This window comes from Paralichthys olivaceus, chromosome 9 (assembly GCF_024713975.1).
Source record: "Paralichthys olivaceus isolate ysfri-2021 chromosome 9, ASM2471397v2, whole genome shotgun sequence".
NCBI lineage: Eukaryota > Metazoa > Chordata > Actinopteri > Pleuronectiformes > Paralichthyidae > Paralichthys > Paralichthys olivaceus.
The window spans coordinates 7,238,043-7,265,081 of record NC_091101.1 but is presented as its reverse complement, the minus strand read 5'-3'; the positions used below and the strand labels follow the sequence as shown (position 1 = coordinate 7,265,081).

General features: G+C 39.6%; 1 protein-coding gene across 3 annotated transcripts; it reads right to left on the bottom strand.

The window, feature by feature from the left end:
- Nucleotides 1–25: 25 nt before the first annotated feature.
- Nucleotides 26–25,843, bottom strand: LOC109638150 (matrix-remodeling-associated protein 5). 3 transcript variants are annotated; one of them, XM_069531186.1, is made up of 17 exons: nucleotides 24,913–25,843; nucleotides 19,042–19,167; nucleotides 18,355–18,491; nucleotides 15,244–15,373; nucleotides 14,088–14,326; nucleotides 13,738–13,889; nucleotides 9,867–13,004; nucleotides 9,460–9,731; nucleotides 8,903–9,182; nucleotides 8,575–8,775; nucleotides 7,934–8,452; nucleotides 7,637–7,808; nucleotides 6,533–6,793; nucleotides 5,240–5,366; nucleotides 4,997–5,077; nucleotides 3,083–4,229; nucleotides 26–2,696 (listed from the first exon to the last, which is right to left on the bottom strand). In XM_069531186.1, the coding sequence occupies exons 2-17, from the start codon at nucleotides 19,126–19,128 to the stop codon at nucleotides 2,143–2,145; spliced, it is 7,497 nt and encodes a 2,498-aa protein (XP_069387287.1). In that variant the 5' UTR covers nucleotides 19,129–19,167; nucleotides 24,913–25,843; the 3' UTR covers nucleotides 26–2,142. The 3 variants fall into 3 exon arrangements, with proteins under 3 accessions (XP_069387287.1, XP_069387288.1, XP_069387286.1); XM_069531187.1 differs by lacking the exon at nucleotides 24,913–25,843 and adding an exon at nucleotides 24,630–24,882 and having other exon boundaries at nucleotides 8,575–8,772; XM_069531185.1 differs by lacking the exon at nucleotides 24,913–25,843 and adding an exon at nucleotides 24,630–24,881.
- Nucleotides 25,844–27,039: the final 1,196 nt, after the last annotated feature.

The following is a 27,039-nucleotide window of genomic DNA, read 5'->3' as shown; positions in this document are numbered from 1 at the left end:
ACAATTGAAAGCCAAACACAGTACAGAAAAGTGAGAATGAGTTTACTTGTAACATCTCACACAAATTTCAGTTCATTACACACAAAGCTCAAGCCAGGAAATGAATCTGTACGTCTCCAAAACATATTTGGTTTTACAAGCATGACGTGGAGAATTTATTCTCAGACCACCTCAGTCACTAATTGCAAGTTCATACAGTTCACTTAAAACATGTATTTGTCTCTTTTCTCATAACTGCACATAGGGGTGAGCGGTACACTAGTGTAATAGTCATCCCCAGTGTGACTATGCACCAAGACATGGATGGTGCAACACCTTCATCACTGTGATAAATCAATAGACTACTTATAAAAAAGTAAGCATTTTGTTTTTGTCAAGCACACAATTGTGGTTTAAATACTGTCTTTATACAGTTTATCTTCTAGTAAATACAAAAAGTAAAACATAATCACTATATCAGCCTATCAGCCTATCAGCCACTGCCTCAATGCAGGGTGCGTGGTAAAAAAGGAGCAGCCAAACTGATCAATGAAAGAGTGGTGAGGCTCGTCAAAAGTAGCCACTGAGGCAACCACAGGAGAAGAAACTCTCAAAATGGGTGCATCACCATTGTCTGTGTATTAAATCATCCCACACAGAGCAAATTACAATGTTATTCAATGGAGTGCAGCTCAGGTCACACTTTTCTTTCTGAACCCGTCCAAGCCAGAGAGTCAACTAACCAAAACGCTTGTTTTTCTTCGGAACCCGACTTGAGCCCGATGCAGTTGTAAGCTTAATGTAAGCTGCAATGACACTGATTACATGTGCATTGTAAAAAATCAAGTAGTACATAGCCCAGCTAACGTGATAGAACCTGACCTGAAGCCAAAAATCATTTATCACTACTCTGTTATGCAAACTTTGTTGCCGTGTCATCATATTAAAAAGGGGGAAAACAAGCAACCTGTAAAAACATAAAAACCATCAATACATGAATATGAGAAGGCAACCTGCACCCAGGCCAAAACCGGTATGCCAACAACCAGCACCAGTGGAGCATGTCCCAAAACCAATGTGTCAATTCAGGCATTGCTTATAACTGCTAGACCATTTACAACAAGACTAGTGAGAGATGTAAAGATATCATGAGACTGGATTCTCCTCCCAAAAAGTGACACAATAACGTCATCTTCCAAAAAGAAAAAAAAATTGTGATATTAATTTAAGGCCGCCCATCCTTAACTGCAAGTTGAAAAATGAACTGTGAGCAAGCCTGATGGAATGATTTGACGGCCATTTTAAAATTCAAACAGGCTTGATGTAAAATGAGTTTAAACCCAATGCTTTGTTATTTTAGCACAGCAACAATAAGGCAATTGACAGATAAAAAAACAATACATACTTCTGTACTGTAGTTTTTACTCATAAATTATATACTTACATATTTTCCCATGTCCATGTTTATGTAAATAAATGATACTGATAACTACACAGTGTAAAGCAGGGATAGGTGGTATTTGTCTACTCATAGATAAGAGCCACTGCACATAAAAAGTTCCTAAATATGGCATTTAAACTATTGAGTAGAATACTTTAAGACAAACCCACATACAGGAATTATGACATCCCACTCCTCATAACTGTCAACTGTTGGGATCAAATCTTTGCTTTGTGCGGAAATGAATAAAAAATCACTGTAAAATGTAGACAACCATATGCATATAAGAGGTGCACCTTACAGTTAGATACATTAATACAAAGACGGAAGCTTCGGAAGTTATTTTGCTTGCGTTGTCATGTCAAAGCAAAAGTGGAGTAAATTAAGAAATTATAATCATGTAGGAGCACTGTGAAATTATATCTATGGGATAAGGCCAAAAATGCAAAGGTCTGAGCAAGCACAAAAAGCACTCTGTGTAGTTAAAATGCATGTTAAGGTTCAAAATGTATAATTAAAAGACTTCTACAACATACAGTATATACCATAAAACAAAAAAGCACAGGTATAAAAGGTCAACGTTCATTAGAATTTGATGCTCAGTAGAAACTGTTTTCTCAATACCACCCGTGATAAGTGGTGAGGGAATCATGTGCAGTATGTTTAAATCCTGATGGAAGAATCTTGATTCAGTCTTAATTCCCATTAGAGAGTAGCTGTAATCAGACTACTTGTAGGTATGTAGATTTGAAGTCTGTTCCAAGAGCATTTTTGGCATTGCATTTGTAAATACCAGAGTTCATGAGCACAGAGTTCTGTATGACTAGACTGCCCTCTTCTGTCATGTGGATCCCTCCCTGCATTGTGAACCGGTTATGTGGAACCAACGTTGTGCGTCCAGGCAACGTCCATGAAATATCAGGTTTGGGAATACCAGTCGCAACACAGTTTAATGTCACTGACGATCCCCGGTTCACTCTTGTAATTGAGGTCATTGTATTAGTGATGCGTGGTGGGAAAACCATCACTGCAACTGGGTAGGATAGAGTTGATGAGCCAAAAGAGTTGAAGGCTTTACAGATGTATGTTCCTTTGTCAAAGGTGGTGACCTGCCTGATCTGGAGGGTCCCATTGGCAAGAAAGGATACCCGGCTAACAGTCTGATGTTTGTTCAAAACAAGGCCATTGGGTAGAGTCCATGTGATTGACGCCTGTGGCCAACCATCAACAGTACAAGGCAAATTGAGATTAAGGCCATATGTGATCTTCATTCCACCTGGAAATGTAAAATTGTAAGATAGAGTAAATGACAGGCAAAATTCACAGATACACCAACATTTACATCACAATTAAGATAACCACAATAGAGAGAAAGAGAGAGAGACAGGTGCATGTTACATATTGGGATGCAGACGAGCAAACAGCTAACAGATGTCAACGTCAGTGTTGTCTTAATATTTGGGCAGATGGAACCTTCCTAAGGATTTTTCCCTCTCAGACACATCTAACTGTTCTGACATTTAGTTATACATTTTGGTTATTTAAAAAAAAAAAGATTTTCTGACCAATCCACTGATGAGAATAAATGTAGTATATAGGTCTAAAAGTGCCCTCAGCCCTTATCTTGCTGACAACTAAAGAGATGACATGCAAAAAACTTACCTGTGGAACCCCTGATCACCGGCTTTCTTCCTGCTTCCAGTGCATAACGTTTTTCTGCTTGTCCTGCCACATTTTTTACTAGGCACCGGTATACTCCCTTGTCAGTTGCAACTGGTTGAGAGATCTGTAGAGTTCCATTACCCAAATGATGGGTGAAGCGTTGGAGCTTAACACCAGGTGTTAACATCATCCCGTTGGGTAGCACCCATGCAAATTCAGGATTCGGCTTGCCACGAGCAGGACACTCCAAGATCAGTTCCCCTCCATCTTGCTTTATTGGTACAATTTCAATATTGGGAACAGCAAAGCTCGGTTTCTCTGCGAGTGATGCCACCTCTAATTCAACAAGGAGAGAGGATTCACCCAGATGGTTTTTAGCTACACACATGTATTTCCCTTCATCTGTTTTTCTAACACCTCTCAGCTCCAAGCTCCCATTTTGATGTACTTGGAAGCGACCACCAAGGTAGGGTGTTGTGAGTGAGTTGCCATAAGGAGTAACCCACAAGATTCTTGGCTCGGGTTTTCCTTCCACTCTGCAATCCAGAAGCACTGTTTGGTATGAAACACCCAAAATCTTTGAGCTCCTCTTTCCTTTCATACCATTGATGAAAGGTTCCTGGGGTTCAACTTCAAGTTTCATGTTTTTAACATCATCACCCGCAGAATTTCGTGCCACACATGCATATTTTCCTTCATCAGCAAGTTTCACCCTTTTCAACACTAATGTCCCATTGTCCATAATGTGAAATTTGTCTGATGACACAGGTATCACATCATTCCGTGGTGAGATCCACGTTATTCTTGGTATAGGTTCACCTGTTGCCTGGCAACTCAATTTTGCAGATTCTCCCAGCTTAACTGTCACAAAAGATTGTGATTTAAGTCTAATCTTGGGAGCATTTGGTCCCACTTTGACGCTGACCTTTCTCTCATCTTTTCCCAGTTTGTTCTTGGCATAGCAAGTGTAGTCACCCTCGTCTTTTCTTCCCATCTGTTGGAGAAGTAAGGTTCCATTGCCAAAGATAACATAGCGACGATTGCGAAGGCCACTGTCATCTGACTGAAGGGCATTGTTGACTAAAGTTCCGTCAGGAAGACTCCAGGAAACTTCTGGATCAGGGAGGCCTGTTGCAACACAGTCCACCTATATGGAAAAAAATGAGTGGATGAGGTAGAATTAAAAAAAAATATATATATTATTGTATTGTACTATTTGTTGGTTGTGTCTTTTAAATTATTGAATGTCTGAATAAGCCCATTTAAGAACACAGTAAGAGATCCTCCAGAGGGGCAATAGGTGTGTTGATGACTAATCTAACACACGACAGACACAAAAATTAAAGAAAAAAAACAAAAAGGAAACCAATATCTAAGGTTGGAAAAGCAGAGCCACACAGGTAAAAATCCTAGATGAAGATGTAAAGCTTTTGGTGATCAGAGCCGACGGCATTATCTATGTTCTGTAAACAAAAACACTGTGTTGTCATATGTGAAAGGCAAACTCCAGAGAAAGTCCCAATTGTGTGGACATTCTCTGGAATTCATGTCTTTAGTCATGGTGCTTAAACAGCAGACAGACCATAATCAAATTAAACAGAGAATGAATATTGGATTCACATTCACAATGTTCCAAAACACAACTCTACACTAATGATATTTACCCGTTTTCTAGTTTGGAGAATAGGAAAAGAAAATGTATGTGGTGTTAAGTATGTCAAGTGTTTACATTCTGCTCTGCTGTCCCCAAGTGACCAGACAAATACAATGATATTCCTTTGAGATGTTTTCAGAAAAAAAGACACTGGTTATAAGAAGAAATTTAAAAAATGAGGTGATAAAGAAAAGTGCTTGTAATAGTCTATGCAGCCTATTTTACTTTAAATTCATCTTCAGCCATCCTCCCACATATACCTGGAAATTTTCTCCAAATATGACCCTGGTCTGTGCAGTTCTCACATGTTCAATTCTGGGGGCGGTCATCAACACCTCCACCTAAAAAAACAAATATACGAAGAACTTTTAATAAGAAAGAAAATGTCAATGAAAAATACAGACAGACATCAGTCAGGTACACTGAGTGACCCACAGCTACTTTTGCCAAAGAACATATCAAATAAAAGCTTTTTTCTTTACTAGTTGCTCTCCTGTTACTACCTGGAAGAGCTCCATGTCTTCTCCATTGGGCCGCTGAAAGACACACAGATAATTTCCACCATCTAGCTCTGTTAGCTGAAGAATCCTTAAAGTCCCATTACGGAAAACTTTAATTGGTCTCTCTGGGCTGGAAACAGATGGAGAAGAAAATCAGGCTGATTAGAGCATTCAAGTTTAAAGCCACCTCACAACTTAAGTCCTACCACAGTACTGTTTTCTGATCAGACTTCCTCTCAGGTGTATGTGGGTGTAGACAATCTGGGGTTGATAGTCCACTCTACAGCTCGTGTACCCGTTTGAGACAACTATATTTTTGTGACATCATAAATTTCCACCATAGATCGATCCATTTTCACCTGACAAGTAGCCTGTACTAGGAAGCAGAATTTGTGGATTTGGATGTTTTAAAGGTCCAGTGTGTAAGATTTAGGTGAAATGGAACTATTGGTAGAAATCTAATGTAGAATAATCCTCATGATGTTTTCACTAGTTGGTTTCATCTAAATTGTTTGAATTGTAGTTTTCTTTACCCCAGAAGAGGCCTTTTATATTCAAATACTTTATATTTACATTGAGGGGGTCCTCTCTACGGAGGCCGCCGTGTTTTTTACATTAGTCCAGACTGGACAAACTAAACACCTTTTGAGATTTTATGACAATTAAAGGCTACCACAGGTTCTTTTTCAAGTTTGGAAGGAGAGGATGAGGTGAGGGGTGTTCAGCTGCAGCATGCAATTTCAACACTAGATATCACAAAATTCTACACACTGTAACTTTAAGTTTTACGATAGTGGATAACTTCCTACTGCGAAAATATCCTAACTAATGATAAACACTGAATCTGCTCCAGAACCGGTTTACTTCTGAGGATCAGACCAACATTTTTTAGGCGCCCTAATACTGACCAATCAGATTAGATTAGACAACCAGAATCATAATTCTACAGGATCCTGACAGGGACAAAAGAGTTTGCAGCAAAATGACAAAAACAAGAGTGGAAGTGTTGTGGTTTTGCCCTCTGGTGACCTCTTGTGAATTTCTGAAAGACTTTCTAGGACTTGAGATTTTCTGTTGTATGGTCTTGTCATATACTGGACATTTACCTTGTTTCTCTTGTGTTGGAATTTGTGTTCTGTGTTTGGTCTTTTTGTGCTCTTACTTAAATTAAATTGTTGTTTTATCTTAACTTCTTTCTTTGTGTGTCTCTCTTATTTTACTGTAATTTAATGTAATTATAATTGTTTTCAGTGGTATACTGCTTCATGGCGTTACAAAAGGAGATATTTCAGTTACCTGTATCGGTGTTCCAGAATAGTTTTTGAGGGTAGCTGCCAGATGGTCCCTCTTGTGGATCCGCTAGACTCTGGACAGTGGAGGTAGACGGCAGAACCATACATAGCAGAGACAGAGTGTTGCCGGGATGGCACAGCATGGCGGTGGGTTGGAGGAACGGGAATAGGAGGCAGGTGGAAGAGAGAGGGAGAATCTGCCCTCACCTCCAACTGGACAGTCCTTTTGGTGATTCCAACAGTGTTAGTGGCCACACAATTGTACCTGTGAAAAAGATCAGATGGTTGACATAAAAAATTGTGAAATAGCCAGCCATTTCAAAATATGACAAAAAGCAACAATATTAAATGGAAATAAGTGTAATTTCTAAAATAGCTGCCTCAGGGTATTGTTATTGATATATAGTAACATATTGCCTATCTTTTGGGTTGTTTTTTGGTTTGCATTTTACAGTTTTTTTCCTTATATGTTTTGGTGCTAATAAGTTTATCTAAGTATGTCATTACAGTAAGTGGGTAAACTCTCCAGGGGCCGGGCTTCTGTGTAGTGCAGCTTAGCTGTTCTTCAAATGGTACAATAAACTGTCCATCCTATCCTACCGTGAGGCCTGGGAGGACACCACTGAACTCTGATGCTATTTAAGGTGCAGCACTCAATAAACGTTTAGTTAAGAGTTATTTCCAGTGCCACTTTTCATCACTTATATGAAACTTTACTGCTGGTGACTCTTTGGAAAATTTCAGGGCTATTATTGTCATAAATACTACAAATGTTAGCTCTGTTTTCTTTATAAGTATTGGATAGTAATGCTTTTCAACATTAGCAGTACATTGTGTTATACAAACACATAATAAAGTCTCACTCAACTACTGCTTAAGAAATCTTGTATAAAACTAATGCTGTCTTTGGAGGTAGTGGGATCAAACCACCTCTGTTGATTTGATTTGCACTCTAGATTTACATTTAGCATGGACTTTAAAAAAGCAAACAAGGCTTAAAAACAGGTAAATAATGAAATAAATAAATCATAAATATATTATTGGATGTAAGTGATTAAGAACAAATTGTTATTGTACATCATTACTCTTAACTTAATGAAATACTTACCTCCCACCATCAGATGGCGAAACATCCTTCACAAGTAGTGTTCCATTAGGGAAAACAAACACCTTGCGTCCCAGAAACTGTGACGGCTTTACATGGACACCTGCTGGGAGCATCCATTTCAGAGCAGGCATTGGTTCGCCTTTCACAGAGCAGTGGATATACACACTCCTGCCTGGTTAGATGGGATTGTATTGATCTAGATTACTTGTTTTGACATTGTAAACATTCTGCAGTGCAACTGTATGATGAGAAAATGTTGTATTATTAGTTTTTATGAATTCACATTCTGTACCATACCTGGCTGAATGACAACAGTATCCATTGCTCCTTCACTAATGCTTGGAGGCAGAGCTGCCACATGGAGATGATAAGTAATTGTATCAGCACCTGCTGCATTACTTGCTATACATTTATAGTCCCCTTTGTTGGAGAAATTGGCAGAAAATATTTGTAGGGTTCCATTTTGAAGCAGAGACATTGGAGAGAGAAGAGTGCGAACAGTCCCAACTTCACGAACAAATGTCCTGTCTGGAAGAATCCAGGAAATTTGGGCTGGCGGTTTTCCAGAGGCAAGGCAGTCAAGAGTCATAGCTCTCCCTAAATAGGCTGCGATGTCTGTTGACTTTGGTTCTTGGATCTTGGGTGCCTCGGTCTGGACAGCTAGGGTAGTGACCATGCGATCTGATCCAAATCGGTTCTGTGCCGTGCAGAGGTACTGGCCTCGATCCTGAAGCTGGATGTTTCTAATAACAAAAGTTCCATTCTTGAAAACTTCAAAACGGTGACCATGCTTGCTGTTTGCTGGGATGGTGGCACCTGAGAAAGAAGCAGAAGAGTTAAATTTGGTGCCCCCATTGAGTATCAAAACATTTTTTATAGCAGACAGATCTGAGCTGACATCAACCCATAGATAAATCTTTTTTTCTCTGATCTTTTACCTGTGGAGACTTTGGTCCATGCGATAGAAGGTTCTGGATTCCCTGTTGCTTTACAGGGCAGGAAGACATCACTCTCTGCAAGTACTGAAACACTAGCTGCTGCTATTGTGGTGATGCGTGACTTCATTCCACCGCTTCCAGCTCCAAACATCCATGGAAAAGGTGGGGCAGCTGTTGGCCGACGAGAGCTGATTCGTCCTGCTACAAAGGAAAACAATTTAAACAGTAAGAATATCATCAATAATAATCAGCTCTAAATAATCAATATTTTTAAAAATATAATAATTTTTTACCATTATAAATCCATAGCTTATATCTGTGTACCTACCTCCAACAGGCCACCAACTTCCATGCAGAACCTCAGGGGTAGTTGGGTGATATTGGCGCGGGGTTGGGATGAAACCAGAGGATGATGATGATGTAGGTTTAGCCGGGTTTGAAGGTTGCAAGTTGTAAATGTAAGTAGTTGCAGGTGGCTTGGGGCTGTAGGGTCTGTACAAGGATGGAGGGTTAGGTTTAGGTGCAATTCGGGATGGAGGATTGTCGTAGCCTGTGCGAGGTTTGGGTGTCACCATCCTCCCAAGTTGAGCGATGCGATCAAGTTGTGCCTAGAACAGTTGAAGTCATCAATTACCATACTTTGTTGATATGTTATCCTAACCATCATTGGCAAAGGGATCATAGCTGAATTGTATAACATGAATGACATGTCCCTTTACTACACCAACTAACTATTTACAGTTTGTAATTCAAACAATTTCAATAAGTGTGTCATTGATTTATAAAGTTACCCTCTATAAGGTGAGTTCACTTAGTCCACATAGAGAACCACAATTAGAAAACAGGAAACATAAAGCAAACTCGCCAGCACATCACTCATCATACCTGTCTGTATCTGTTCCTAAGCCTTGACAGAAACAGTTGATCAATGGTTTGGGTACTGCCATCCACATGATGATTTTGATTTTGGTGGTGATTATGTGATATCTGGGGATTAGGGAGTGTGAATTGAGGCTTTCTTGTTGTTCCAGAGGCTGTAGCTGTAGGTTTGACTGTTTCAGCAGTGATTTCTGGTCTGTTGGTGAAAAATGGGCCTTTAGTCCATGGGTGGGGCAGAGACCAGGGTCGATGGGTGGGCACAGGGTGTGACCCAGGACCTAGGAACAATCAACAAACAGTTGATCAAATAGATATCCATACATGTCAACAACAGTCAGATATGACAACATATCTAGAGATTGTATCATATATTTATTTAAATAAGGAAATAATTGCATAACAGTCTAATTTACCTTGCCTAGGATGAGGAAATGACCTTTGACCTGGCCAGGAGGGGTAGAGAGGGTGGTAATGATGATGATGATAGAGTGAAGGCCTCTGGGAGGTTGGAGTGTATCTGGGAGGCTGGGATTGTCTGCCTGGAATTACTCCCCCCTGTCTTCCTGTGTTTCTATCTTGATTTGTCGGTATCGTCTTGGAGTTGGTAGGTTGCTCTCGTCCCTGGTTGTGCTGATGGAGCCAGGGGTGAATTGGCTCCATTATTGGAAAACTGTGGATCTCAGGTTTTACTCTAGGCTGGTTAACTTCTTTATCTTCACTCTGTGTGACTTCTTCTGTTGTTCTTCCTCTGGTTGAATGTGAGGTCATGACTTTAGGAGATGAAGGTACTTCTTGGGTTGGTGTATTTTGCTCAAATGAAGGTCGAGTGTTTAGTCTTGGCCTCTTTTGTGTTGTTAACCGCATGCCATCCTGTGTATTGTACTTCTCGGTAACCCCTTCCTTTTTAGATTTTTCTGTGTCTCTCTCACTGTCTTCTGTGACTGTTTTGTGTTTTTCTTGCTGTTCTATTGTTATCTCCCTCTCCACTGCAAGATTTTCACTGTCTCTGCTCTTTTCTTCGGTTAGTGTTCTGATCTCATCCCTCCGTCTCTCAAATTCTTCAAGGCTAACTGTAAATTTCTCATTTTCATCAACAGTCCTTTCAGTAGGATGAGGGGTGTTGTCTATCTCAGAAGTGACAATTGACTTTGTATTAGGTAAATTATGTCTGCCTGGAATTCTGCCTACATCAGGAACCTTTTCTGTAATAGTTGGAAAAGTGGTAAGGCTGCTGTCAATATCCTCTGTGGTAGGAAAAGTTTCAATGTTCAGATCTTCCTTGGCATCCAATTTTTCACTATCCTTATAATTATATTCGTCATAGTATTCACTTTCATCGTCCTTTGTCTGATACTCAGCAGATAGACTTTCAGTATTTTCAGGTGTGGTTGGAACACGTGCTGTAGTAGTAGTAGTAGTAGTAGTAGTGGTTGTAGTAGTAGTTGTAGTAGTAGTAGTTGGTGTGGTGGTTGTTGTTGGGAGAACAGTTGTGTGGGGCTTGTTTAATGGTTTAAAGGGGTTAAGGTGTGGATGGACTCTTCTCATTGGGGGTTTTCTACGTCTATAAGGGGGCCGTCTCCTGTTTGACTGACCAGGAACAAAGTTGTGGTTCCTCCTCCCATCTGGAGGGAAGGTAGCAATAACAGGTGAGGCTGTCACAGATTGAGGTACTTCTGTAATTCCACTCACATGGTCTAGGGATGGTTCCATAATTGTAGGAGGTGGTGGTAGACTTTCTAGTGTTTCAGAGTCTTTATTGATATAAATGTCTTTGTCCTTTTCAGAATGGGCCTCTGACCTAACTCTAAAATTTGTTGGCTCTACTGTAGTATCAGGAGAGGTAGTTGTTGTAGTATGGAGTAAGTTGCTAGTAGTAGTAGTAACAATCATAGTCAGAGTTTTAGTAGGTTTGCGTGTAATTGTTTTGACTGTTATAGTACTGGGCTCTTCGAGTGATTGCTCTGTAGGCAGAGAACCACTTGGTTTGGCATTTGCTTTTGCCAGTATTTCTGCCCAACGATTAGGATCTAATTCCTTTACTGATTTATTGGGTTTTCTTTTTGCATCTTTAATTCTCTGATTTTTGGAAAACCCATTAGGGGTCCTTTGCTGAGTTCCTACACTTTTAGGAAACTGCGTGGCAAAAGGACGTATAATTTCTTGGTAATATCCCCCAGAACCTTCTCCTTCCTCCATGTCAATTGGTAAAAGCTTCTGCTCCCCCTCTGTCTGTACTTTAGACTTTTCAGAGGCCTTTTTATCATTGACTTCCACCATGTGTGATAGCATATCAACTCCATACAGATTTGAGGCTAAGCAGCTGTATTCTCCTGCATCGTCTTGTGTCAGCTTTCTTACTACCAAAGTCCCATTTTCCATCACTTCTGCTCTTCTTGTCTGTTGTGTGGGGAGTAGAATTTGATTTTTGGGCAGGTACCACATAGTTTGAAATGGCTGAATTGAAGTCACATCACAGGGAAGAGCTAAAGAATGTCCCTTTTCAACTACGATTTTCTGACCATTGAAAGCTTTGGGGCTAAGCAAGAGTTCTTTAATTGTGAGTCTTAAAGGCATCAGGTCAACACCAGCGTTGGTTCTGACCATACAGTGGTAGAGGCCTGAGTCAGACAGTGTGGAATTTATAATCACAAGTTCTCCTCTTTCAGAAATTTCTATCTTATCATTTGCATCTTCCACAATGGACAAATCAGGAAGCATCCATTCAACTTTAACCTCTGGATCTGAAGTGATGACACTGCACTCTAAGTAAACCTTTGAACCCTCGAGAGCTGTTTGAACCCGTCCCACTGTCCCTCTCCGCATCTGTGCCCAGGAAGAAGTAAAGTCAGTGTCATCGTCCTGCCCTCTATGACTGCTGACATGCTTTGATATTAAAGTAGTGAAATCCATCACCAGTTTCTTAGTCGTTGTCTGCTGTCTGTTGAGCTTCAAAGTGACTCTGGGTTGAAGCAGCCAAGAGGGTTCTGCCGCCAAATGTCCTTTTAATTCTGTGAAATATGGAGAGTTTTCATTTACAGTTTGGGAATATTGATAGGTTACTCTGCTTGCATTCCCTCTCTGTTGACCTCTCTCCAGAATAGCAGGGCTTTCATAGTAATATGCAACCAGTTGCCATAGATTTTGCAATGTCTCCCGATCAATCTCGCACTCAAGGACAGTCACCAGCGATACATTGACAGATAACTCCCCAGGTGAATGGGGATTTATGGTCCAAGTCATAGGTAAATTATCTCCAGGTTGGCGAACATTACATGCCACATGAGCTTGGTTTCCATGGCTGTCAGAGAGAACAAAAGTCAGGGAACCCAAAGGTTTTTCAAAATCTCGGGTGTACGGAAGGTCCGGCTCTGTTTCAGATTCAGCCCACACTGGATTGTCCCACTGTTTGAGAGGGGAGCGAAGAGCTGGACGTTCACAGGTAAGCTTGTCCACAGTTAACCCTAACAAGAGGGTACTATTCAGGGGTTGAGGAGAAGCGCACTGGGGACAAATCTCATTGGTGCCACGTTCCTTCTTACACTTTATTACACCTGGGACAAAGAGAAGAGAGAGTGCTCAGATAAATTCAGCAAAAAGAAAACAAAAACAATAAATTAAGATTGGATGCAGGAAAAAAAGGTGAGAAAAGTGAAAAAAATTATATAGATATTACAAAAATATTGTACCTTTAAGTGGCTATCATGGATATGTTACTATAACAAAGTAAACAAAAAACAATGTGGCAACATCAAATAGGTCTAGTCGGCAGCTGTAGTGGTCAGATTTAGCTTTCTGGCTGGCATCTTCACTGTTTTGATTCACTAAAGCACTGTTTTCTCCCACTGCTGGCAGCTGTTTCCAGTGAAAATGGTTTAAAAGCTTACTGTGCACTTGTTCAGCATTAAACAGCACAAAAGTTACAGTATACACAGTTAGCTCAGAATCTGGTAATGATCAAATGCTGAGCATATGAAGTGAATATTGAAATCACATTTACCAGGTTGACAGAAACGCAACTCCAAATAAATGAATAGCATAGCTCGAAAACGGCTTGATGTATTAATAAGTAATTGTTAGTTAACATAGTTGGATTCTGTACATCACTATACTTTATAGGTATATATTCTTCTTTCTGGCCCCAGTAATACAAATAGAATAGACTTTATTGTTATTTATTTTTGGCACCACAAATTGGAATAATGAAGAAAGAGTGTCTACTTTAGTGTGTACATTAAGTTGTAAGGTTAGGAAATAATTTTAGAGAATGAATTCTTGTGTCCTTACCTTCATGTTTGGAACTCCATTCTACCAACCAGTGCAGGTGACAGTCACAGGTCCAGGGATTACCATGAAGAGAGAGGAGCTCAAGCCTGGGAGCAGTCTGCAGTGCTGCTGCAGGGAGCTGCTCCAACAGATTGTCTGACAGGTGTAAGTGTCTGAGACAAAAACATATAAATTACTCTACTTCTGCAGGCTAACAAGGGGGCGTGGCCTATCCTTGCATGCAGTGAAACAAGTCCAAAAAAATCATTAAACTGAAGGTAAGCAATTTATATGATCTAGGTCATTTCTAATAGTTTGTTTGAATTTTCCAACAATATGAGCAATATTTAAGATATTGTTTGATTTCTTACTTGAGTCCAGAGGTCCAAAAGCTTCCTAGTAGTGACACTGTAATGAAAGTATGAGGGTGGATGTCTTTGAGGAGGTTTCCCTCCAGCTGCAGAAGTTTCAGCGAGGTCAGGCCAGAGAAGGAGTATGGCTCTATAAAGTCTATAAGATTGTGGTCCAGATGAAGACGGATCAAACTAACAAGACCCTCAAACAGTCCAGGATTCACTGATGTTAGCTTGTTGTAACTCAGCTTCAAGATCTGGAAACAAGAAAAGTTGTGTTATATTCACATTTAGGGAACATTAAAACTTCTTCAAACTCAGAACCAGAGCTCTGATTTGCAATGGCCTTAGAAAAGAGAACCACACTTTTAGCCAGTCCCAGTGTGGTTCACTTCTTCTATTTATGCTTTTTTCTCTCTGTTGTTTGTATCTCTCCAATAGGAGAAACTGAAAAATCAACATCATCTCACATAAGTAATGCAAAATGAACTTGGTATTAAAATGTAGTTTCCACTTATGGCCTAATCCTGTTCTATTGGGCTCCAAATTGCTCCAACAATGATCTGAAGCCAGTTTCCGAAAACAGATGCTCTCAGGGGATTTAACAAAGATTGAAGAATGCCCATTAGCAAGCATGAGTATTTGGATCTGTTGGAACCAATAATTAAATCAATTTAATTCTTAATGGCCAACTAGCGCTTGGATCCCTTTTTGGTTCAGGTTTAAGGTCCAGTGCTACATAAATTGTAGCAAGAATCTGAGTGATCAGTCAGAAGGAAGCTGAATGTAAAGGTTTTATATATACAGCTCTGTTTTATCAGTTTGACAAGTTTTACTATAAAAATACCATTAAATATAATGAACTTATGTTGTCTTATTTAGACTATGTATAATAGTATTATATTTCTTTCAAATTCCAAATTCAATAGACTCTAGAATGAAATGGATGCCATACATGTAGAGACGCAGACTCAGGACGAATCTGGAATTTTCTTAATTTCTTCAATTTCAAACACATGCGGACTCACACATAAAATTGTATATTTTACTGCACTTTTATTATTACATAAAGTACAATTTCCACATTACCCATATAATTTAGAAATGATATAGCGGACACAATAATTATATTGGTACTTGTACGGCAGGGTGCACACACTCACACATACACTACCTGGAGTGATCTCAGGCTGTAAAACGCCCCAGGGTGGACTGTGTTAACATCATTGCCATGCAACATGAGCATTTCCAGTTGCCGTAGTGACCTGAATTCTGAACCCTCAACCTCCGTCAGGCTGTTATAGCTGTCAGAAAAAAGAAAATAAATAGCACCAGTTATTATACAGGAATGAAAGAGTAACAAAGGGTCATAAGGGTTCAGTAGGAAGGGAAGCTAAAATTAGCAGTCGGTGCTTGCAAGCGTGTCTGGGTCAATGTGACCTTTCAATTGAACGGAGAAGGTAGGTGGAAGGAATGCTGAATGGAAAGAGGGAGAGTTGTATGTCAGAGAGCCCTCAGTCAACCTTTAACCTCCCCAATGCCCCTAATGAATTCCACATTATTCCTCTTAAAATTCACCATGTGCATGGCAGAGGAAACACACTCTCACACACACACACACACACACACACACATACACACACACTAATAAAAGGCTTTGTTGTCCCCTCTTTTTAACTTCATCTTTATAACATTTTAAAGCAGTAGGCGTATGTTACCCTGGTCATCTTAACATCTTGATTTTACCAGCAGTGAAAACTCAGTTAGTGAAGAACCTTTGATGGAATCTTCAGATTTCTACAGACATCCCGTAGATGCCAGAGCCAAAACATTATTTATCAAATGAACAGAAGCTACAGCACAGGACACAGTCTGTTGGCAGGGGCTGACAGTGCTTGACAGATTTGAGTGTAAGAGTTAGTGAGCCTTTTCAACTACAGGAACCAGGTTCCTGGGCTGATAAACACACAACACTGCCTGGCTGCAGTTATCCCTCTCCAACTGAACACCTATGGGAGAAGGGTGAGTATTTCCATCACCATAAATAAAACATCCAGCTTGCAATATATCATCAGTCACTTTCATCCAAAGCACCGATGGCATGAGTGCAAATGTTCTTAGTGAATGAAAGTGTTCATGCGTTGCTTGTATACAGTAAGAAAATTCTTTCTGTATATAGGATTATCAGGCAGATTGAAGCTTGGACAATCACCTTGTAAAGATTGTTTGTATGTGTATTCAAAACATCTATAGCCAAGACGTTTAACACGAACCCTGAAACAATAAGACAACCATCTCAAATGTATAGGATGCCGGGTCATTTGAAAAATGTTGCTAGTGGATGCAGGTCTGTGCACTCTAAAGCGTCATATTGACACAGGAGTGTGTCAAATGTGTGATAAAATAGACTTGCCAAATAAACAGCTCAATAATTGTTATCTTGCTGATCTATCAATTAGCTTGGTTGTTAGGCCCACAAAACATTGAAAATTGAAAACCCACTGGAGTCACAGCTTCTAGTATGACGAACTGCTGGCAATTAGAAGTCAACACTCAATGATCATTCAGCACAATGGTCACCTCGAAAGAGGACGGAAACTTATACGTATAGAGCGGTTTTCTTTTATATTCAAACAGCACTGCTTGAACCCCAAACTAAAGGGAAACAGACCAAGGAGTGTAAATAAAACACTCCAAACATGTCTGGTGTGAACATGTATACCAAAAATTTGCATGAGAGAGCAAATCCCCTTGGGCTGCTCCTCATTTAGCAGGGTGGTCGAGTGTTTGGAAAGTCAGTGCCTGTTAGCTCCCTAAAGGTTTGGTTACTCTCCAAATGTTTCTTCTGCTGAAAATAAATCATTCATTTTTTTGCAACTGACTGTTTGCTAAACTTATTACCGACATTCAATTTATTATTTTTATAAATTTTAAAATATGGGTATTTTTGTTTGATAATAAACAAAAGGAGTCCTCTAATGTATTTTTTGGGGGGAGGCGTCGGATGCATTCGTCTTTAATGATAGATCAGCACAAGTGTGAAATGGGGTCAGATAGTTGGGAAGACAATCAGCAAAAGTCAGAACCAAATTCGAAAGTCTTGTTTTATTTTGTTAAAATGTTGCCTTCGGAACAGGAAAGCTGCATTTTTCTGTTTCAAAACCAAAGCAGAGAAAACAAGTATTTGTTTTGCCAGTGGTGAGGAAAGCAGTATCGCCTGAACAAATGGCTGATGACATAACCAGCCATAAAAAGTGATAGTTATTTTGTATTAACTTTATAGGCTGGCCTAGTTTCTGCAAAGTACATTTTATTAAATCCAATAAAAAGTAGGCGGGTAATTTCATTTAATAATCATCATTTAACCATCATTTCATCTATTCTTCATTTATCATTTTAAAACTGTTTCCCCCTGTAGTGAAATGCTGGCAGATTTAAACCAGCATATTCCTTTTTGTTTGGGTTTATTATTTAGAATGCATTGATGATCCCAGAGTAACAGAGCACATATGGAGACAGTTTATCTCCAGTAGCTTTTGCGACATATCAAAAGCTTTATCATATCAAAGAGTTATAGCAAAGAGTTGAGGAGCTACACTGAAATGCAGTGATTCCCAAAGTAGAGCCTTGCATGCACATGAAAAGTCTTCTATGATCAATAGAGCAGCTCTGTTTTGTCACCATGTAAATATGGATTGTTTGGAGCCAATTATTAGACAAATCAATTTGTTACATACAAAACAGAAGCTGGGCAATTACGCTGCTGTACAGGAGGGAAGTGAACTCTCTGTCCACGATACAAAGACCCACATGGAAGCGATTAGGGCTTTATTCCCTCCGTAGTGTTTTGTACCACATGCTGATGCTAAGACCTTGTATTCTGCATTTAAAGGAGATTTTGTCGAATATACTTCACCCTGGTCTACATGGAGACACTTCTTCTTTTGTGTTTTTCACAAACAGCTATATGTTCTCATGACCCCACCCACTGAGGCAAGAGAGTAAATTCTCTGCAGGATCCATGGTATTAAAACATGATCTGAAAAGAACAGTCAAAAGGCTATATCACCAATCAAAAAGCACTTGGCTCAGCATTTCTTTGTGTAAGTGATATGAGGCGTTGTTGATAATATGTTAGCTAACAAAATAATTTCTCTGACAAATTACCTACACCACATTCCACACTATATCCTGTTGTGTTTAGTTTTCTTTCCCTTGGGGTGGTTGATAACAGAGTCTCAGTGCTTCTGTGTGGACGTGTGTTGATGCAGTGATAGAGTCTTACCCCAGGTTGAGCCTCTCTGTATCTTTAGGAAAGGTTTTTGGTATGGTAGTCAAGTGTCTGAATGTACAGTGGACCTCTTTAACACCTGGACAGCTACAGGTCCGGGGGCAGGATGGGACAGCGTAGACGGGATAGATCTTCAGGTGATGAGTGGAGTTGTGACAGTCGTCAGATTAAGAGGAAGGGGTGAGAGAGGAGAGTAATTCAAGGGAAGGCCGGGAATAAAGGTGAGAGTACAAGAGGGTATAAGAGGGCAATGAAGAGAGGTGGATTCAGAAAAGATGAGAAAAAGACAAGCAAACAGATGAGTTCAGACTTGTGTAGTAGCTTGACAGTTTTGGAAAGAAATCAATGCTAAGCGGAATAAATAGACCTGAGGCTTCTATAAAAGAGCCCAGGTGTAATAACACTATGTGCTCCTATGCTCATTTCTAGCAAGCATTTTTTAGAAGATGATACAGAGGCCTGAATGAATATCATTTAAGGAAATACATTTATCTAACTTACTAATGGCTACAGCTTTTTTATAAAACTGGTGTCTAATACGAGCCATACAGGATTTACATGTGCCCATTATCTTCACAGTGAACAAAACTTGACTGTTGCAACTGTTATGAGTCACGATTTCACAATTTAAGCAACAAACCACTGGCCTGAGACGCTGAGAGTCTCCCAAGGAAGATTTACCGTTTGCCACAGCAGTGATGAGAGGAGCAGAGGAAACCATGCTGCAGCCAACCTGCAGCAGATGTTGGCGCACCAACGGAGCGCCATGACTGGACGGCTGTCTGACTGCTCACGCCATCAATACACCTGCAGGAAGGAATTAAGATGCATGGATCAACAGTATGTCAAAACCAGCAACATTTTAAACTTAGAAAAAAAAGGGATTTATTGGCGGCTTGAGTGTAAGTAATAAATTGGTGCCTCGGTTACTGCCATTGCTGTGATGCATATTTCCAGTAGATAATAATTGTAAAGTAACTTGTACTCAACGTATCCTCCACTAACTCTTGCCAGTTCTTGCAACTCTGAACAGGATAAGCACTTCAAAGAACAGAGAGGGCGACATGAAGAATGATAATTCATATTAATAAATGGATACCTCCAAAACCACACTTTGTCCTAGACATGTTCATCTATTGAACCCTAATTCTTGAAATTCTCTAGATCTAGAGCAAAAAGTATACTACACCCGCATTAACTGACTTTTTTGGCCACTTGGCGGCTGGAAAATCACACTGAACACAACACTGACATGTTATTAAAATGATAAAGTTTATATGAAAAACTTTGGAGTTTATAACCTTCCAGCAGATACTAAGCAACACTACCATGATTTTGGAGTCATGTTTTTTTTTGGTCTCCAACACGTCTTACTCTTCAAATCTGCTAACTTTGCTGTTTTCTTGTGCAGGGAGTGTGATTGAGAGGTTACACAGCTATCTGTCGAAGCTGGAATCGACACTGGAGAGATTTGTGATACTGAATTAGAACAGAAAACCTGTTGGGTGAAAGTTCTCCATATGTGCGCATACATATTCCGCTGATATGTATTTATTTTTTTACACCTAATGAGTTATTAGAAAGAAGGTACGTAACTAGATGTTGCAAAGATGACTTTTCAGCTCGGGCTAGACATAATTACCTTTAGAAGAGAAAATTACCATAATGATGTGCAAAATGAACCACATTAATAAGCATGTTGCACAGGTCTAGGCTGGTACTGCCATTATATTACATTAGACAAAGAAAGACAAAAAGAAAGAAAGAAATCACATGATAGTATTTGAGAGACTGAGAGAGAAAGTTCCTATGTGAGAAAAATCTCCTCAACTGAATCTAGTGACAACTGTAGCAGCTCTCTTTATACTAAACTATTTGCCCTCCAGGTTGATAAAACACATCAGCAAGCTATGAACCCAAGCTCAAATAAATCCTGTCTGTCTTCTCTGCACCTTTCCTCAGGTAACTCAGTGGAATGCAAATCCTCTTTTATCCAATATAATCATGTTTAAAACAACAAATATATTTGTATTTGGTGACTCACAATAGACAAATCATCTGTTGATAATAATGTCTCAAGTTACAGTTCATACAAAACACTGGAATAGAAAAGATTGCATTCATTACAATAGTTGTGTGGAAAACAACCACTCAACATTGGCAGTTGTGGTTTGTTGCAGTGCCAGGTGGTTTGGCAGTCGCTATGTTGGTTTAAACGTTAACATGCTGTTTGAGGGCATTACATGCCAATTACATACAGCCACACTCAATGGAACACACACCCCTACACACATCAATCTGGTAGTCAACTCTGAGGAGGGAAAGAATGGGGTGGAAAAAAAGAAGGAGAAACATTCACAGGTAAAACCAAACAACACCCGAACATATTTGAAGTCATTAGAGACCAGCTTGGGGTTTCTGGTTTCCACTTGTATGTCTGTCTTCTCTCCTCACAGGAAGGCTAATTCACCTAACAGCTGTGTGTGTGTGTGTGTGTGTGTGTGTGTGTGTGTGTGTGTGTACTTGTACTTAAATATTTGTGGACCTTTTTGAGCGTTGACCTTACAGAGTGAGGACAATTTTGGAAAGCGAGGACATTTTGACCAATCCTCACTACTTCAAATGCTTGTTTTAGGGTTAAGACTTGCTTTTACGGTTAGGGTTAGAATTAGGTTTAGGTCAGGGTCAAGCTTTTAGTTAAGGTTAGGGTAAGGGGGCTGGCGAGTGCATTATGCCTATGAGGAAGTTCAAGAATGTGTGTTTGTGAGAGAGAGAAAGAGAAAGAGAGAGAGAGAAATCATATTCTCTCTTTCTCTCACAAACATGCACACACGCTAGCATGCACAGTTTGTTCTTCCTGGTCTGACAAACACATTAACCTTCACAGAGGTCGGTCAGACTCACTGACGGTTTCACTAGTGCACACACATCAAATTCAATGTTTCCATCGTCACAGTGTAACGTGAGACAGTTGGTGTGAGTAACAACAAATGCAATACTCCCAATAACAAGTAAATCCTGCTTCTTTAGTACTTGGTCCTACAAGGCAGAGGGCACACATATGTTAGCTTTGCAATATTACACTTTCACCACTGCAATGAACATGAGGGTGACGGATTTCCTACTGTATTTGACATTATTGTCTGGGTTAACATTACGACTAGAATCTATTGCCTCACTACCTACTCTGTGAGGCTGTTAGGCACAGCAGTAGTTTGATATAAAAACGTCCCTGCTAACATTTAATGTAATCTGTTTGGCTGGACCGGCCATGGTCCATTTAACCAAGCTACTTACTGGACCTTAATTTTGCATCAACTCATTTGGCCACTGGGGGCATTGGCACTGAACCGTGAACATTACAGTGAAATGAACTCTTTACGTTAAAAGGTGTTTGCAACAAGCAACTACATACACAGCATTAGCATTCAAATATTTAGCTCTGTTAGTGAAATATTAGCAATTATCTAATCATATCTGTTTGATGCTTGGGCTTTTTAGAGCACAAATAAAAAATGTTAAAGGTACAGTAATTATTTATTTATCCGCAGACAGGGACTCTGTTCTCTTTCGTCCTTATAGAGGTCAGGGGTCAACTACAGAACAGAAGCTCTGGAGCTGTTTGAGATTCTTCCCTGTGGTTAAGGATACTGAAGAAGGAGGGATGCTTTGTGGCACACGAGCTTGAACCTGGAGCCTCAGCTCCCTAATGACTTTTCCACCTTGTGGAAACTTGTAAAAACTTTTTTAAGGCAGCACCTGATCATATGATACCTTCCCAGAGAATGTCCCATATTGTTCATATTAGTTTAGCCATATGTGGTATATTTTTCATAGCATGTGAAAAAACATTGAGTGCAGTTTATTAGGTGTTACATGACTCTAATCCATGATATGACTCAGGTAGGACCTAAAGCTGCTGGTGCAGCTTCTACATTGATTTTACGCAGCAATAAAGGTGTCCACTCAGTGTTGGCCTTCAATATGAAGGAGTATTATGATGGCAAGTGAAAGCTAGTTTCCCACTGGAGCTGACTCTCCTCCATGGCTTTAACAGCTCTCCTGTGTAAGCACACTGGAGACAGAGAGAGGGAAGGAAAGGAAAGCATGATAAGAGGAGGATATAGCAAAAAGAAACAAAGATGAGCAACAAAAATATGGCTTCCTCTGTGCTATGGAATCACTTAGTACTGCTCCCAGGCTCTCACCTGACAAAGATAAAGTGCTATACTTCCACCAAAAGAGCCAGAGCACTACACGTATCAGCACTCCTTCTTATCAAAATCAGATGTTCACTGGCACATTCCTTTGTTTTTTACAATATGGCTTGGACTTCTTTCCATCTTATTATCACAGACTTATTCTGTATTTTTAAACTCGATCACTAACTGAATCATGTAAAGAGCCAAAGTCATGCTGTGGACGTTTAATTTGAAAAGAGGCCTGTCTCTGTCATTTTCATAAATAACTTGCAATGTAATCTCAATTTAAGTGTTGCCACAATGGGAATAAAACATACGTAAACCGGTACTAAACTTTGGTTAAGGTTTGACTAGGCAAGGTTTTGAGGTAGCCATCCTTTCCTCTTGTTCCAGTAGCCCAGTTTAATCTGTGTATAAATGGAGAAATCTCTGTCTGAGCTAAAACACATTAGTTTAATCAGGGTATTACCTACAGTAAAGAAAAACATGACCATGTATTTATTCAACATATTCATTGTATTCATGACGTGATTGCTGTCTGTAAATAATTGTTCTAAACTAATTAAAAGTTAAAGTAATCTCTATAAAACATAGTGTGTTCCTTTAAGAATGTCTGAGTGCAGCCAATACATCTTGATGTCAAAAGCATTAAACTGACTGCCAGCCAAGTCACAGCTGCTCTATTCAAGATAACACATGTCAAGAGACGACTACGAATATGATTCCCACATGTTTTCCACGCAAGTCTGTAGTATCATATGCTGCCCATATACCTTCATTCAGAAGCGTCTTTCATCATCATTTGTTAATTGTTATCACTGGATAATAAGCAGTCTCCAAAATGTCATTTAGCATATTAAACATGTACATTTTCTAACTGATACACATATATTTTTGACATTTTATGTGGACTTATTTAGATATATGACATAGAGAGATATTTTTCATGATTCCTTTACAAGTTCTGAGGCCAAATAGAGTTCACTTTCAATTTAAAAGCCCTTTTTGCATTACAGTTGTTATGAAATGTGTTGGTCTTTTTGCTTTGTGTCGCAAAGTAATGTTTTGCCTTCACACTGAATATATGGTGTCTGGAACAAAATCCTTTGAATGGCTGCTAATTGAAAACTATTTTTAACTATTTTCACGCGCAGATTGCTCTCAGATTTTCCTTCTAAGCTTTGGCAGTAAATCTGTCAGTTTGTGCATGGCTGCAGATGCTCATGTGGCTTTCAAACAAACTTAAAATGATTCATACATAAGCATGTCTTGAAAGCTTTATTCCGCCTCTCTGCTTATTATTACAGAAAACTAGCCCACTAGTCGTTACAACAATGCTGCGTGTAGCTAATAAATACTTGAGTGTATTTATATTCAGCGCGTGTTGCTTGAAGTGCTCGCTGGTAGCAATATGATTGAAATGCCAAAGGGAACTGGTTGTGGTAAACAAACTTCCCCAGCAACAGGCTGTGTTTTTCAGAAATGATTGACTCTTGTGCAGTATGTCATACATGTGCAAATATTTGTAATTTCAGATGCTCTTTGAAAACAATCATGTGGAAATCTTATTTTGGGGGGTGGGTGGTGGACAAGAATAGGTTACATTCATGTAAAAAGTAGGCTCTCTTCCACACTGTTCCAAATAGTTCTGGACGTAAAAGTCAATTATTGGTTGAATTAGAGCGACACTGACCACATCTGTCACAACATGACAGCAAGTATGAAATCAGATTTCAGAGTCCGATGGCATTCCTTGAGGTTCCAAAGATGGATGTAAAACTGTCACTTTGCTTCCTTTTAACTCAAAGTTACTTAACTGACAGCTCTGAATGATGACAATTAAATACCAGACATGTTGCATTTCTCTTAGTTACGCTCAAAAACCTGGTAGAAAATCACTCCATCCACTTTCGGGCTGATGCATCAACAAGTTAGAAGATTTTTTTTAAATGCAATCCCCACATAAAAACCAGAGTTCTGTGTTAACTTCTGTTAAAGTTTCCCTTTACATCTGGGAGCATTTAGTACGTTTTCATTATATTAAAAAAACACACACAAGAGACTTACCTGAAAAATTCCTGCAGAAGAGTTAAAAAAACTAACAGTTTAAGTACAAAACAGACCCCAAAACAAATCCTTTACTTTTCACTGGAGGCTGGAAAGTTTGAGTTTTACAAGAGAAACAGGCATAAAAAGTATCACTTGATGTTTTGGTCCCTGGATGTTCGCTGACTTGTAAAGCCACTGAGGTCCAGACGTCTATGAAGGAGTGAGAGGAGCTCTTAGTCTCTCTTTCTGTGTGTGTGTGTGTGTGTGTGTGTGTGTGTGTGTGTGTGTGTGTTAGTTTTACCCTCTGTTGGTCTTTAAGGCATCTGGATTTCAGATTAACTCCTCTTCCTCGTCCTGTGCTTACAGCTGTGTGGTCAGGAATGCAGCAGCTTCTCCATCCCCTTTTACACCTACGTTCCTTCCTTCACCTTCTCATCTCCTCTCCCACTCGCTCCCTCTCGCTGCTTTCACCTACGCCTCGCTTTCCCTCCCTTTCAAGCTTTGTCTCTTTTTCCCTGGTCGAAACATTATCACTTCCTCTCCATTTCCTTTTTTTCTCACTCCTTTGTGCGCCTTTCTATTTTCTTTGCCTCCTCTCTTTCTCTGCTTTTTGAATCTGCCTGTTTTCCTCTTTACATGCTTTCACCTTTCCAGTCCTTCCACCTCCCTCTTGCCCCCTTTTCTCCCTCCTGAGATAAATTACAGTTTCTGAATACAGATTAGACAATTATAATAATCCGTCTGTAGATGTCGAGCCTGTGCCAGCAGCAACATAAGCTGACAGGCATTTTTCAAATGTTGGCAGACTGTCAGTTTTATTCATGTGATCTACCTGGATAAAATGTACAGGGAAACAAACAGGATGATCAGTCTTTAACAGTCTTTTTGTCCTTTAAGCTCTGGTACTGTATGTGTATACCTGCAGTGTTGACACATGGTTACATACCTCAGCTATGTTGACACAGATGTTTCAGAACATGGAGGCATGTATGAGCTAAATATGGACCAAAATATAGACCTGCTCATTTGTTGTCCAAGTTGAACTCGAATGTGCTTTACATGCAAATAACTTTTTTTGGTGTGCTCCAACTCTTGCCTCACTTTTTTTTTAAAAAGGGAAGAGAACTTACTGTGTGCTTTATAAGCTAAAGGTTGTAAAATGTTTGGCAAAAGCCTGTAGATACACTTTCGTAGCAGTTGAGATTTTTGTTCTTTTGTATATATATTTTTTTTAAGTGCACCCAGTGTTTCAGAGCCACCAAAATGTCTTAGTTTTAAAACTGCGAATTACTCTGGACAGGCACAAACAGAGATGTTTGGAAAACAATGACATAAATGCTATCAATCGCTTGCTGATTGCGTCTTTTCAGTCACTAGGTGGCTGATTCTTCAGGCTCCTAACACATGAACCCCTTCTGGAAGAAAAGAACTGGCATGAGTCTTGTCTACTAGCCTAGAACACAACATAGAAGTGTTAGTGTCCCTGATGTCTTTACTAACAGTTCCAACAATTTTGCGTTTTACAATGATACAACTGCTTACATGTGTAGGGGAGGAGCTATTATTCCTTTTGATAATTTGCATCCTCACTCTTACTGCAAAAACCATGCAGTTTTCAGGTGTTTCAGTATGGACAGAGGTTAAAACTGATCCAGACCCAAAACGCTTGTTTGGACAGACATTGTTAAAGTTTGAAAATGTTCAAATTAAAACATAGTTTTTAGGATGTAGCCTCACACACACAGAGACTTTTTCTCACACACAATTGGGGGTTCATTGTCACCATTACAACAGCATCTGAAAACACAAATAACATAACATTCAAAAGACTTTACCATAGAAAAAGTGCACTTTTTCTCTGAGAAATTACTGCTTCCATTATTTTGCTCAGTATTTTGTTATCCTCTCGTAAGAGGATGACCCACTCTATCCCCTGAGCCACAGCCTCCCCAGCACAATTTTATTATAAGAGTGGGACAGATGGACAACCCAAAAACATAATGCCAACAGCTGCACAGAGGCATAAAAAACAATCTGGTTATATTCTCTTTGTTTAGTGTGACCCTCAGTTCATGGGGCAGTTATATTATTCTATTGTAACATTAGTATAACATCCTGCTAATCGCCAACATTTTATATCTCTCACTACTATTTTCTCATTCTCTTCATCTTACATCATCTTTGAAGTTTGCTGTGATACATCCCCTGTCACTGCTTAATCCCCCCCCAAAATCCATTTTTCATCTTTCTCCTGTTTCTTTGCCCTATTTCATAATCTTGAAGACTGAGCAGCAGAAATCAAAACACGGTGTCTACAGTTATTTGTAGTGCCTTTAGTGGAGGAGAGGCTCCATTCCAAACATTAGCCCCTGGATTAGTCACTTGTTGACTGGAGCTCAAGTCATATCCTGACTCAGCTGGTGGGCCC